The sequence below is a fragment of the Mobula hypostoma genome, chromosome 17 (assembly GCF_963921235.1).
Source record: "Mobula hypostoma chromosome 17, sMobHyp1.1, whole genome shotgun sequence".
Taxonomy (NCBI): domain Eukaryota; kingdom Metazoa; phylum Chordata; class Chondrichthyes; order Myliobatiformes; family Myliobatidae; genus Mobula; species Mobula hypostoma.
The window spans coordinates 46,505,237-46,519,869 of NC_086113.1; the positions used below are offsets into that span (position 1 = coordinate 46,505,237).

A 14,633-nucleotide genomic window follows, 5' to 3' on the forward strand; every position below is an offset into this window, starting at 1 on the left:
CCTTGAGATTACAAGTTTAGTAGATTACAGTTCTGCGACTACTGCCTGAGGAGTGACCTGGATCCACTCTAATTTGCCTACCTTGACAATGGGTCAACAGCAAAACCCATTTAATTGCCTCTTCACTTAGCTATGGCACACCTAGACAATGAGGGTGCATATGTTAGTATGTTCTTCATTGACAACAGCCCAACAGTCAACACCATCATCAACTTAAAACACATCACCAAGCTCCAAGGCCTAAGCTTCAGTAACCTCCCTATATAACTGGATCCTTAATTTCCTCACTGGCATACCCCAATCAGTACAGACTAGCAACCACATCTCCTCCACACACCATCAGCACAGGTGCATCACAGAGCTGTGTGGTGATCCCCCTGCTCTGCTTACTTTATACTTTGTGTGGCTCAGATCAGCTCCAATGTCATGTTTAAGTTTGCTGACAACATCACTATGGTGACAAATCAGCACTTTCAAGGGGAATTGAAAATCTGATTAAATGGTGCCACAACAACTTCTCACTCAACATCAGCAAAACCAAACAGCTGATTACACTGAACAACAATTTTTTTTTGGAAGTGTTGTTTCCTCATAATTTTTTTTTGTTTATGAAGCTGAGCACAATTTAATTACAAACTACTTGTATCACAGGAATCTGGAGAAACAAGAAATTAACTTTTATTCAATATAATGTGTTTAATTGCATAATGCTGCCAATGCTTTGCAATAGTTCAACTCAGCTAAAAATGTTTCGTTGATGATTTTTGTTTGTACTCAGTGTCTGAGGCTTTTAAATGTCCAACAATAATCAGAAAGCATTGATGGATTCCAGTTGTCCTGATGCTGTTACTCTACGAATTCAATGTCCTGGTAAAATCTTTTACCACTGTCGTCACTGAGAGCACCGAGGTTTTCAGGGAAGAAGTCTAAATGGGAATGCAGAAAATTAATCTTTAGTGACATGTTGTACTTCATGGTACTTCATGGTTTTGTATGCTTGAAGCATGTTGTCAACAAGCTGCACCTAGCTTGAAGCTCTGTAGTTGCCAAGAAAATTTTCAACATCCTTGAATACATCCATGTGATTTTCTCTGGTCCCACTAGAAGTTCTTGGAATTGCCTGTTTGATTTGTGGACCAATAAAAATGCCTTCCTTAATCTTGGTATCAGTTATTTGGACTTGAATTATTAATACAAATAGAGGCAATTTCAAAAACTGGTGTGATAAGGAAATTTCATGGTGATTTTCATGATCAGCAGCCTAAAATCCATGAGATACACCCAGAAGTATTCAGGAAGCAAAATCTTTGTTGTCCAGTGCTATCAAGGAGGAAGATGCCAGAGGTCTATGAGCCAGTTGTCATTAGGGGAATGGAGATGGAGAGGGTCAGTAGCTTTGTGCAATATCATATGGTGTTACAATATCAAAGGATCTGTCCTGAAACCAGAACATAAATGTCATCACACACAAGGTACGACAGCTCCTCTACCTTCTTAGGAGTTTGCACAGATTTGGCATTTCACCAGAAACTTTGACAAACTTCTATCGATAGTGGAAAGTATCCTAACTGATTGAATCACAGCCTGATAGGGAAACACCAATGACTAGGAACAGAAAAAAAAAACTGCAGAAAGTGGTAGATATAGTCCAGTTTATCACAGGAAAAGCTCTCCTCACCACTAAATACATTTACATGGAGTGTTGATACAAGAAAACAGCAACCATCAAAGACCACCAACATCCATACCATGCTTCCTTCTCGCTTCTATCATCAAGCAGGTGGCACAGAAGCCTTAGGTCCCACATCACTCGGTTCATGAACGGTTATTACCCTATAATGATCAGGCTCCTTAACAGGCATAGAGAACTTCAATACAACTCCTAAATAGGTTGTAGAATCAGCTCAGACTCATTTTCAAGTAGTCTGCAAAACTCATGATCTCACTATTATTTTTATTTGCACACTTTGTCTTCTTTTGCACATTGTTTCTATGTCAGTCTTTCTTCATGTATAGTTTTTCATAAAATTCTATTCTACAATATTTTTTCCTGTAAATGCCTGCAAGAAAATAAACCTCAAGCAGTGAATGGTAACATACAGTTTAACTAACTTTGAAAATAAATTAGTTTGAACTTTGAACAAGGCTTGTATTTAGTTTATACCATACCCATCTTCTTGTCTTGCATTATTTAAAGAAACTTATCCTTGATCCTATACTTGTTTGATAAAACAGTAATGAAGCTCAATCAATTGTTAAAAATCTGAGATTCCTAAATTGTTAACCATGTAATAATTCTTTGGGATATCAGAGTAAAGTATCAAGTTATTCAATGGAAATAACAGGCTGTTGCAAAATGGTCCTGTCCTGTTTCCATGCTCCATTTCTTCCTCCACACATGCTGTCAGCACACAGGTTAGATACTACTCTTGTTTTAATGATGAACTTGGCCATTGAAATTAACTCCAATGTTTGCAGTTTGCTTATTTTCGAATTCTAAATAATAATATTTCAGATGTTATCATTGGAATAGAACATCTGATTTTGGAGATTTGAATTTTTCTAATGGTATCTTTCCTTAAAATGCATAGATCATTGATTTCAATCTTGCTATACAGTTTAAAAAAGGCAATAAAACCTTTTGATATTATCTTTTTCAAAATGACCATTATTATGGACATTGAGAAGCTATTTTTACCTTTCTCATTAGCAAGGACATCAAAGATTTCATTTTTTGTAAAATAGGAAGTGTCATCAATTAAAGTAAAATAAAATCAGCCAGAATGAACTTTACATTTCCCATATACATTTTTTTTAGGGCTCCAGAGCTTCTCAAGCATAGATTATCTAGATTCAAGGTAGCATGAGTTATTTTTGCATACAAGAAATGACTATGCAAAGCAATTGCACAAAGTTCACACTTAGGCCTCAAATTTATCGTTCTAGTGGGGTGTGAACTATATAATGGAAGTATAAACAATTATCAGTTTGATTACAAAAACTCCATGAAACATGCTCAAGGCCAAATAATAGTCAGTTGTTTTCAATCTTTACTCCAAAAGGCATCCATAGGAAACCATTCAAATGTCTAAGCAACAGCTATACAAAGGAATACAATCCTTAATCTATAGCCAAATAAGCTTGTGTCAAAAAAAAGTCATTTTTATTTTAACTGATCAGAAAGCAGTCCACAACCAGGTGATGTACCGAAACTCAGAACTATAGTCACTGCTGTTAGCGATAGAAGAACCACATAAGCATACCAAAGAAAACATTTGTCACATTGGTTGAGAGGCCACTGTTGCCACAACAGGCAAATGTAAGAACACCATGGGATCCTTTAACTTTACTAAAAGCAGACATGTCATTCACAGTTCATCAGAAGTAAAGCAGTCTCTCGGTATTCATGAAGTGATTTTTTTTCTCTGGTACTGAAAAAGGGCTTGAATACATCTCATTCTAATCAAGACTAGTATGCTAGCACTAGTACCTAAATACATATTCCAAAATACGAAGAAATGTTTGTGTACATTTTGTTAAGTATATTGGAAGGTAGCTTAGAAACTAAGGCCTTTTTTTCTAAGAAACAGCCAATGAAAAACTTCTATACTAATGAATATTAATTTTTTAGTTCTTCCATATAAATTTAAAGAATTAACAGTTATCAATGTCACTTAACTAATGATGACCATCTACAGCTAATCAGGAATTCATATGTCCAATTCCTAAATTTCTAAATCTATTAATCAATTATTGGAAATGTATTTGTATTTTAGCAATGTCAGCAACCTCAAATTGATTGACAAACCTGCAAAATGCAAATCAAATGCCTAAAAATAGATTTTTCTAGCATTTACATTCTTGGTGACTGAATAATCGTTGGTGTTTCTATTTTGCACAAGTGTAGCTTCCTTAATAAAGTTGGCTCATTCATGTCTAAACTGCCAATAGCAAGGAATTTCCAATGAACATCAACGAAATGCAATGAAGGAACATAAAAAATTCACTCAGGGGGGTTGCACAAGCAACTCAACTCTTTAAAAATGTTATCTTTTAAATTTCAGCACAGATAAAAAAATTAAAATGTACAGTTTCATTAAATATTTTATGCAAGATAATTCAATATCCTCAAGCAGCTGTCGATCCTCCCTTGTCAATTTTATGTGTTGTTTCCAATTGAAACTATTTTGAATCAAGTTACTAACAGTTGACACCATTCAACCATTCACTAATTTTAAATCAATTACATCTGGACTATGAGCAAGTGCACACTACTGCATATATAAAACTATAAGAGTTTAATTCTCCAAATCAACCACTGTAATATTCACAAAGTTGCACATGGAAAAACTTAATTTTCAGTCAGTAAAATTTTCTTCTCTGCAGCTTCAGGAATAAAATGTATACTTGAAAATATGCTATGCTCAGTGATGTTGCCGTGTTGTGAAGAGAGACTTTAGAAGACAAAACAGCAAATCCCCCTTCACCAATGTGATTTAATCCCAACTGCCTGTATATGGCCTACATCCCTCCAGCCCCTGCTTTGTTCAAGTTACTATCTTTTCTGCTTCCACCATCTCCTCTGGCAATGAATACCAGCACCTACCATTTCCTGTATAAAAATAATCTATGGCCTCTGGTGACTGACAATTGCATCACAGACAGAAAGACTCTGTATCCTATCTATATCACTCAGAATGTTACAGGTTCCATCAAGTTGTCCTTCAGCCTCTAATGCTCCAGAGAAAACCAGCCAAATTTGTTCAACCTCTACTTACAGCTATTCAGGCATCTTCCCAGCAGACCTCTTCTGCATCGTCTTCAAAGTTACAGATAGCATTAAAATTTAGTTGGATCAAAATATTAGGCAACAATCTTTCCCAAAATTCAAAAAAATTTTACAGACATTCTCAGTCTGAAGGTGAAGTGAACTGAATTCTCAACTTGCATTTTTGCATCTTTTCTAAACTAAGACTAGAAAACAGGAACAATACAAGATCTGCAGATAGGACAGGTAGTGTTTGACAGAGTGGATAACCAGGAAGTAATAGAAACATAGAAACATAGAAAATAGGTGCAGGAGTAGGCCATTCGGCCCTTCGAGCCTGCACCGCCATTTATTATGATCATGGCTGATCATCCAACTCAGAACCCCGCCCCAGCCTTCCCTCCATACCCCCTGACCCCTGTAGCCACAAGGGCCATATCTAACTCCCTCTTAAACATAGCCAATGAACTGGCCTCAACAGTTTCCTGTGGCAGAGAATTCCAGATTCACCACTCTCTGTGTGAAGAAGTTTTTCCATATCTCGGTCCTAAAAGGCTTCCCCTCTATCCTCAAACTGTGACCCCTCGTTCTGGACTTCCCCAACATCGGGAACAATCTTCCTGCATCTAGCCTGTCCAATCCCTTTAGGATCTTATACGTTTCAATCAGATCCCCCCTCAATCTTCTAAATTCCAACGAGTACAAGCCCAGTTCATCCAGTCTTTCTTCATATGAAAGTCCTGCCATCCCAGGAATCAATCTGGTGAACCTTCTTTGTACTCCCTCTATGGCAAAGATGTCTTTCCTCAGATTAGGGGACCTAAACTGCACACAATACTCCAGGTGTGGTCTCACCTTGTACAACTGCAGTAGTACCTCCCTGCTCCTGTACTCGAATCCTCTCGCTATAAATGCCAGCATACCATTCGCCTTTTTCACCGCCTGCTGTACCTGCATGCCCACTTTCAATGACTGGTGTATAATGACACCCAGGTCTCGTTGCACCTCCCCTTTTCCTAATCGGCCACCATTCAGATAATAATCTGTTTTCCTATTTTTGCCACCAAAGTGGATAACTTCACATTTATCCACATTAAATTGCATCTGCCATGAGTTTGCTCACTCACCCAACCTATCCAAGTCACCCTGCATCCTCTTAGCATCCTCCTCACTGCTAACACTGCCACCCAACTTCGTGTCATCCGCAAACTTGGAGATGCTGCATTTAATTCCCTCATCCAAGTTATTAATAGATATTGTAAACAACTGGGGTCCCAGCACTGAGCCTTGCGGTACCCCACTAGTCACTGCCTGCCATTCTGAAAAGGTCCCATTTATTCCCACTCTTTGCTTCCTGTCTGCTAACCAATTCTCCACCCACACCAATACCTTACCCCCAATACCGTGTGCTTTAAGTTTGCACACTAATCTCCTGTGTGGGACCTTGTCAAAAGCCTTTGGAAAATCCAAATATACCACATCCACTGGTTCTCCCCTATCCACTCTACTAGTTATATCCTCAAAAAAATTCTATGAGATTCATCAGACATGATTTTCCTTTCACAAATCCATGCTGACTTTGTCCGATCATTTCACCGCTTTCCAAATGTGCTGTTATCACATCCTTGATAACTGACTCCAGCAGTTTCCCCACCACCGACGTTAGGCTAACCGGTCTATAATTCCCCGGTTTCTCTCTCCCTCCTTTTTTAAAAAGTGGGGTTACATTAGCCACCCTCCAATCCTCAGGAACTAGTCCAGAATCTAACGAGTTTTGAAAAATTATCACTAATGTATCCACTATTTCTTGGGCTACTTCCTTAAGCACTCTAGGATGCAGACCATCTGGCCCTGGGGATTTATCTGCCTTCAATCCCTTCAATTTACCTAACACCACTTCCCTACTAACATGTATTTCACTCAGTTCCTCCATCTCACTGGACCCTCTGTCCCTTACTATTTCTGGAAGATTATTTATGTCCTCCTTAGTGAAGACAGAACCAAAGTAATTATTCAATTGGTCTGCCATGTCCTTGCTCCCCATAATCAATTCACCTGTTTCTGTCTGCAGGGGACCTACATTTGTCTTTACCAGTCTTTTCCTTTTTACATATCTATAAAAGCTTTTACAGTCAGTTTTTATGTTCCCCGCCAGTTTTCTCTCATAATCTTTTTTCCCCTTCCTAACTAAGCCCTTTGTCCTCCTCTGCTGAACTCTGAATTTCTCCCAGTCCTCAGGTGAGCCACTTTCTCTGGCTAATTTGTATGCTACTTCTTTGGAATTGATACTATCCCTAATTTCTCTTGTCAGCCACGGGTGCACTACCTTCCTTGATTTATTCTTTTGCCAAACTGGGATGAACAATTGTTGTAGTTCATCCATGCAACCTTTAAATGCTTGCCATTGCATATCCACCGTCAATCCTTTAAGTGTCATTTGCCAGTCTATCTTAGCTAATTCACGTCTCATACCTTCAAAGTTACCCCTCTTTAAGTTCAGAACCTTTGTTTCTGAATTAACTATGTCACTCTCCATATTAATGAAGAATTCCACCATATTAATGGAGCTAATGCATCTCTGCTGCTCTTTTCAAGATTTCAAGGCTCTCAATGCTATCCCAGATGCTACAGCTTCATTTTGATCATTTATAAATTTGTAGGCATAATTTTTATTAACTAGTACTGTAATTTTTATTAACTAGTCCTGTAAACTAGCACATACTAGTACTGTATATTAGTACTCAAAATGAAAGAAAGAGCCAATCTTGACTTGATGCATCTGTTAACTGTTATCAACATTCCCAAGCTCAAATAAAAATTTAAGATAAACTTATTAAAGAGTGCCTAACCTTTAGTATTTGGTGCCAAATAAAAGAAATATGTGTAGGGTGGCATGATAGTGTAGAAGCTAGCGTAACCGTTACAGTGACTGAGGTTCTAATTTCTGCCACTGTCTGTAGGGGGTTTATATGTTCTCCCCATGACTGCAGGAGTTTCCTCTGGGTGCCCCACATTCCAAAGACATAGGGGTTAATAAGTTGTGGATATGCTATGTTGGGCTGGAAGCATGGCGACACATGTGGGCTGATCCCGGCAGATTCTCAGACTGTGTTGGTCATTGATACATACAGTACACAGCATTTCACTGTATGTTTTGTTACGTAACCAGCAACAATGAATATCAATCGAGATTGGTTGTTTTTATATAACCTAACATTTATTAAACACGAATAAACGATATAAAAAAAACGAGGACTTTAACGGGAAGTTAACCATTATGCAGCCGTTCAACAAATCGTCACTCAGCACTGCTTCTTAAAGCGTTAAATGCGAAAACAGTTCTTAAAGCAATAAAGTCAGATATAGTTCTTAAAATGGTAAATTCGTAAGTCCAACAGATTTATACGTTCAATTGGGAGAGACTTCCCTGGAGAAGGATTTCTTCATAGATGCAACTTTCCTACTGGTTCTGTCCAAAGGATTCACGATGCAGGAAATAAAAGAGTTTAAATCGACTGACCTTAATTTCCTTTTAGAGAGAGCAAATCTTTGCATGAACTCTTTTCTCTTTTTGCAAGAGTTATCTTCAATGCAGGTCACAACTCCTTCCACGAAGACTCAATAAGGTCGATCCTTTGTCAAACCGCCGAATGATGCCGACTGCTCTCAATCCTTCTGGTCCTGTACTTTGATAAAGTCTTCGCTCTCCCTTCTACTGCTGCTAGAATAAGGTACATCAGTACATCTAGCAAAAATTTCCAGTCCAGTAATATTGTACCTTGCAACAGAACGCAACACTCCATTTTAAAAACGAAACTGCGTCATAAAACAAATACGCAACAGAAACGGAGACACAGTACGTTCTACCTGGATATCTAAAAACTAAAAACTAACTGTGTCATCTGGGATCTTCCCTTTATATACCCGTGGTGCACATGTCATCACGTGACCTCACATTGGCAGGAAAATTACATCAGGTGACCTCCAAAAGACCATTACATTATTGTCACAAAAAAATCACAGATCTCCTTGAGGCATGTAACAGTTTCAACGTGCATATGACAAATATACGGCTTAACTTTATAGGGTACTGATGTCTGATGTTGAAGCATAAAGCAGAAAAACATATTGTGAAAATCGAAGTGGCAGAATAAAGAGCAATACTTGTATCCAGTAGTAACAAAAATGCTTCAACTACATGCCAATATCATCTTCATTCAGCAAAATGATCCTGGTTGCTGCTGAAATTAATAAATAATGCAGCAGCCCTAATGTTATCAAAATAGAAGTGTTAATTGTAGGTAAAAATCAAAGTCAAGTAAATAATAAAACAATTAGATCAGTAAATATAAAAACTTACACCCCTCTCTTATTCACAGTCTTGATTCTAGATTAAATAAACAAATTATTTACCCCTACCCTATCTCCATTACCACAAAAGGTAAAAACAGGAATAATTTTATTAAATAAAACATGCTAACCTGCGAGAATGTAACTAATATGCAAAACCATGAAATCACCAGGTACTTTCTCTTCTGATGTTTTCATCCATGGAAGTTTATTTCATTCAATTTCTAATTTTGGGAAAACAAGCCAACAATTTCCTATTTCCTTAATAAGCCTTGGTTATTTACCTTGAATCTCCTTTCAGAAACTCAGCATTGGCTTTGTTTACCACTCCCATAGTATCTAATAGAAGTCATTGTTGAAAGCAGTTGCTAACAAGTAAATGTTTTTCAAGTTCATCTTGTTCTAAAGCTAATGCTTAAATATGAATAATTCTTAGTTATCAGTAATCCCTGTGCACCAAGTTCTACATTTTAAAATAGTTCAAACAAATGCTGTTACAAAAACATGCTCACTTGAGCTTAATAGAAATAGTTAGAATTGAAACAGGCAAAGTCAAATTCAGACAAGAAAATGGAGAAATCAGTTACACATCAATATTTTAATAAAGTTTTGCTAAAGAATATTAAATAGTACAAAGCAACCACATTACACATTCTCAGTGATAACACTACATAGAACATCACAGCAGCAGCCATTATTATGACTCATATGAATCAGCAAATGCCTGTACGTTAATCGGTGCTCAGAAAGCTCACTCTGTTTTCCAGAATGGCACAAAACCCAATTGCGGTATTACTTATTCTGATATTATTTGGCCCTACTGGTGTCAAGGAAAAGCAGGCTTAAAACCTAGTTTTTAAGTTGGATGAAAAGGATAATATCAATATGACAACAGCTGACTGTTGTTGATGCTCAAATTTGAGTTACAAATACTAAATTCCCTTTATTCTTAACCAGTATTTCAAACTCTGAATACCATGTGAAATTAACTTATTGTTATTGAATATGCACATAGAATATAAGAACCAGGTTTGTTCACCATAATTATAATATTAACCTCAAAATTTCTGAAGGTTCCTGTATAATAAAAGAAATTAATAGTAAATGGAAATAAATGGAAAGGTTAATGAACCTGAAAATTATATATAAAATTTCTAATGATCTACACAGCCGAGTCTGAAAACTGAGACAATGCTTACCACCTTCCAAAAATTCAGTTGACTCTGGAATTGAGATCCTGCAGGCTGGAAGGTAGCAAGTGTGACCATACCATTAAAAAAAAAGAACAGAGGGAAAAAAAGTAAACTGCCGTCAAGCAAGGACAAGATTAATTGTTGGAAAATGCTGGAGCCTATACTGAAGGATGTGATATCAAAAAAAACTTGGGGGAGAAGTGACTGCATAATAGAAAAAAGGGGGACAAATGGATTCATTGTATCTGGATTTTCAAAAGGCAATTGATGAGATCCCACATGATTTGGTGCACAAGGTGACATGGGAATAATATACAGGACAGCCCAGTGCATCTGTAGTTGTGAACTTCCCACTATTCAGGACATTTACAAAGACAGGTGTGTAAAAAGGGCCCAAAGGATCATTGGGGACCCAAGTCACCTAACCACAATCTATTCCAGCTGCTACCATCCGGGAAACAGTAACACAGCATAAAAGCCAGGACCAACAGGCTCCCAGACAGCTTCTTCCATCAGGCCATCAGACTGATTAACTCGCGCTGATACGAGTGTACTTCTATGTTACATTGACTATTACATTTATCATAAATTATTATAAATTCCTGTGATTGCACATTGTACATTTAGATGGAGACGTAACGTAAAGATTTTTACTCATGTATGTGAAGGATGTAAGAAATAAAGTCAATTCAATTCAATTCGAGCGGATTGAGTGCTGGTTAACAAATGGATCATAGAAGAGAAAAAATATCCTTCTCAAATTGGCAAGCTGTAATGAGAAGAGAAATGCAGGGATCAGCATTTGGGCCCAACTATTTAGATTTAGATGAGGATTCTAAATGTGATATTTGCTAATGACATAGAAGCAAGTAGAAATATGAATAATGACAAGTTTGCAAAGAGACTGCAAAGAAAAGATGAGCTTTTGAGTGAAAAGCAACATTTGTAGAAAAAAGTAGAAAAATAGAAGTCATTAATTTTGGCAAAAAGACAGAAATATTGAGTATTTTGCTAAAATGGGAAGCATAAACGTTGAAAGGGACCTTTATGTCCTTCTATTAAAAGCTAAAGGCAAGTGCAGTATGTAGCAAGCTAAGGTAAATAATAAGTTGTCCCTTACTATCAGAGGACATGTACATAAATAATACCTATACACATACATAAGACCTAGACATGGACATGAACATGAATAAGCCCATACCGGAATATACAGTATACAGTACTTGCTAGAGGATATAAAGCAAAGATTTGCCAGACTGGTTCATTGGATTATCATGCAAGGAAAGAACAAGTTAAACCTCTTGTTAACAGTTTAGAATGAGACTAACTATACTGAAACAAAAGAAGAATCTTTTGAGGGCTTGACAGTGATTATATCCAGGTACAAAGTTTCTCCTTGCTGAGGCGTCTAAAGCTATGTATCACGGTCTTTCTTCACTCAAGTCAAATTCTTCACTTAAGGAAAAATTATTTATTCAAAGGTTGATATTTCTTTAGAAAATCTTTACTCAAAAGGGTGGTAGAGCCTCAGTCAGTAGCTGCACTTAAATCAATAGATTTTTTTTGATACTAGTGGGGGGGGGGAAATCACTAAATAGAGGAGCAGGCTTAAAGGATTGAATGGCTCACTCTTGCTCCTATATCTTATGTTTCTGTGTTAAGTTTGAAGGTACACTAAGTACAAAAATAAGGTACATGAACTTTGTGCTTTTGACTCATAAGTACATTTGCTGATGTCACAAAGATTATTAGAGCTGTAGTGAGCACGGTTGCCCAGTTGCCTAAGGGGAGAGACACAGTTCAGCTGGAAAGTTGGGCGGAGAAGTGGCAGATGGAATTTAATCCGGACAAGTATGCGGTATTACATTTTGAGTCATCTACTATTGTCAAGACATATTAGCAAGAACACTAGAAGCAGAGGAACCTTGGGATGCAAGTTCACAGCTCTCTGAAATTAGCAACATAAATGGATTCCAAAGGTGCTGTTTAAACCTGCTTATCTTCATAGGCAGGGTTACTGAGTTTAAGAGTTGGGACATCAAGTTGCAGCTAGCTGTATAAGATACTGATTTGGCCACACTTGGATTACTGTGCACATTTCTAGTCACCACACTACAAAAAGAAAATGGTAGCACTAGAAAGAGTGTAGAAGAGATTCACCAGGATGCTTACTAGAATGGAGGTCTTTACTAGGAGGGATTGAATTGTTCTCACCCAAGTGCAGGAGACCTTACAGAGATTTACAGAATAACGAAGAGTGTAGATAGTCAGACTTTTCCAAGAGCAGGGAGGCCTAAAACTACAGGCTTATAGCTTTAAGGAAAAGGGAGGATATTCAAAGGAGATGGTAGGGAAAGATTTTTCCACACAGAGGGCATCAGAATTATGGAAGAAGCTGCTATAACAGATGGTAGAAAGATACAATCGCAGCATTTAAAAAGCACTTGGACAAGTATGTAGATACGAAAGGAATAGTGAAATGGCGGCCAGATGGACACCTCCTTTTGCATAAAAACAGTCGGGCCATAGAACCTGCTTCGTAATGTACAACTGAAATTACAAATGAACTACTGAGTATAATGCATCATTACGGAGGAACTCAGCAGGCCAGACACCATCTATAGAAACCCTTCAACAGGACTGGGAAAAAAAGATATGGAATCAGAGTAAGAAAGTAGGGAGTGGGGAGGAAGAACAAGGTCATAGGTGAAATGGTTGGGGGGAGGGGTGAAGCTTGCACTTCCAGCATCTGCAGATTTTCTCTTGTCGATAATGCATTATTTGGCTTTGCTCAGATTGTCACTTTAGTACAATAATAAATGTAATATTTTACTGTTACTTTCCCATACCACTTGTGTTTTATGTCAACCGCGCAGTACAAACTATGAAAGATAAGCTCCCAATATCAAGACATTGTATTGTGATAGCACACTCTGCTATTTAAGCAATCCTATATGAAGCACATTTAGTTTCTACTTCACCAAGGCATGACTAATAGTAAATAAAAGTATTTTTAAAAATTATCGATACTGGGAAACCTGAAATATAAAAAGGCCAGATCAAGACAACAAATGTGGAAACTAATGTCAAACTAGTGAAATATGAATGTTGCACTTAGATGCGCGGCTATACCGAAACAAACCTAAAGTGCCTGCCTGATAATGCTGAATTATTCGCCCTGCCTCATATCACACCGGTAATTATAGCAGATAATGTTGGCAACATGCCTCCCAAACAAGGTAGACGCACATCTACTCCCCAGTCTCCTACCTGTTCTGCCAGCCCTGAATCAAATTGGTATATTTGCTCAGCAAACCCTCCACAACCTTGCCAGTTTCTGGGTGAGGCTGCCGCTGCTCTTCGCGGACGATCCGCACCGATTCCGCGGGTGGCGTTGAGCTGGGGCTGCTGCAGTTGTTCTTCGCCGCCGAGCCCCTTTCGCTCGGGGAGGCCGAGCTCCTTCTGGAACCGCCGCCGCCGCCGCTGCCAGCCCCCAGGGCCGCCTTCTCCGTACTAAACATCTACCGCGATAGGCGCCACGTCTTTCCTCCTCGGTAAAACACGACGTAGCGAGAATCTGACAATGTCACCGAGGCCGAGCGGGAGCTGCGGGGGCGCGCGCGCGGTTGGTTGGCCGAACGCGGCCGGCAACGGACGCCCCGCGCTCGAGCTGCCCGGGTACGCAGCCCTGGGTGTCAACTGGGCGCTCTCCGTGCCAGGTAATCGCGGGCAGGCGGGTTGCTGTGCGGAATCCGTTGATTTCTCTGATCCAAGGGACGTGGCGCTTCGTCACGGATGCCCCTTTGCCTTGGATCGGGCGGCCTGACTCGTCTCCGCCCTGCCACCTGGTCCCAGTCGCTGGCTCCCGTTGTCTTGCCAGGACACCGACACGCCTCTCGTTCCGTCACATAGGCCCGGAGGAGGGCGGGCGCCGTGCGGCCCTCCTCGCTCGTGACAACCCCCCTTCGCAGGTTTGTGAGTGACCGTGTTTCACGGCAGGCAGTTGTAGCTTGTCATTGCCTGCCTCTACACTCTTCCCTCCCTGGCCTGCCCCCGGTGGGCGAGACCGCTCTCCGCTGCCCCTCACGCGCCGATTGCGTAAGGCGAGAGAGAGAGCGTGCGTGAGCAGGATCACGCGGCTGCCAGTGAAACTGGCGAGATGGGAGTCTGGGCTGCAACTTCAGCCACCGAAACGGGGCTTGCAACCCCTTTCGGGCTGAGAAACGCCATCATTCTAAACACACGTTTTAAAATAGCCATGTGGGAGCGTGTCTTGGGAAAGATCATTCTTCCAACAAACTGCTGGCGGAACCAAGCGGGAT

At 39.4% G+C, this 14,633-nt stretch overlaps 1 protein-coding gene across 3 annotated transcripts in view; it reads right to left on the reverse strand.

Moving 5' to 3' along the window:
• LOC134357994 (oxysterol-binding protein-related protein 10-like) overlaps nt 1-14,402 on the reverse strand; it is a 178,974-nt gene extending 164,572 nt beyond the window's left edge. For all 3 annotated transcript variants that reach the window (XR_010020769.1, XM_063069844.1, XM_063069843.1), the window contains exon 1: nt 13,582-14,402. Coding sequence is in view for 2 of the 3 variants with exons in the window: in XM_063069844.1 (XP_062925914.1) it covers nt 13,582-13,832 (251 nt within the window). In the remaining variant the exon portion in view is untranslated. The remainder of the gene's footprint in view (nt 1-13,581) is intronic.
• Between the last annotated feature and the right edge of the window lie 231 nt (nt 14,403-14,633).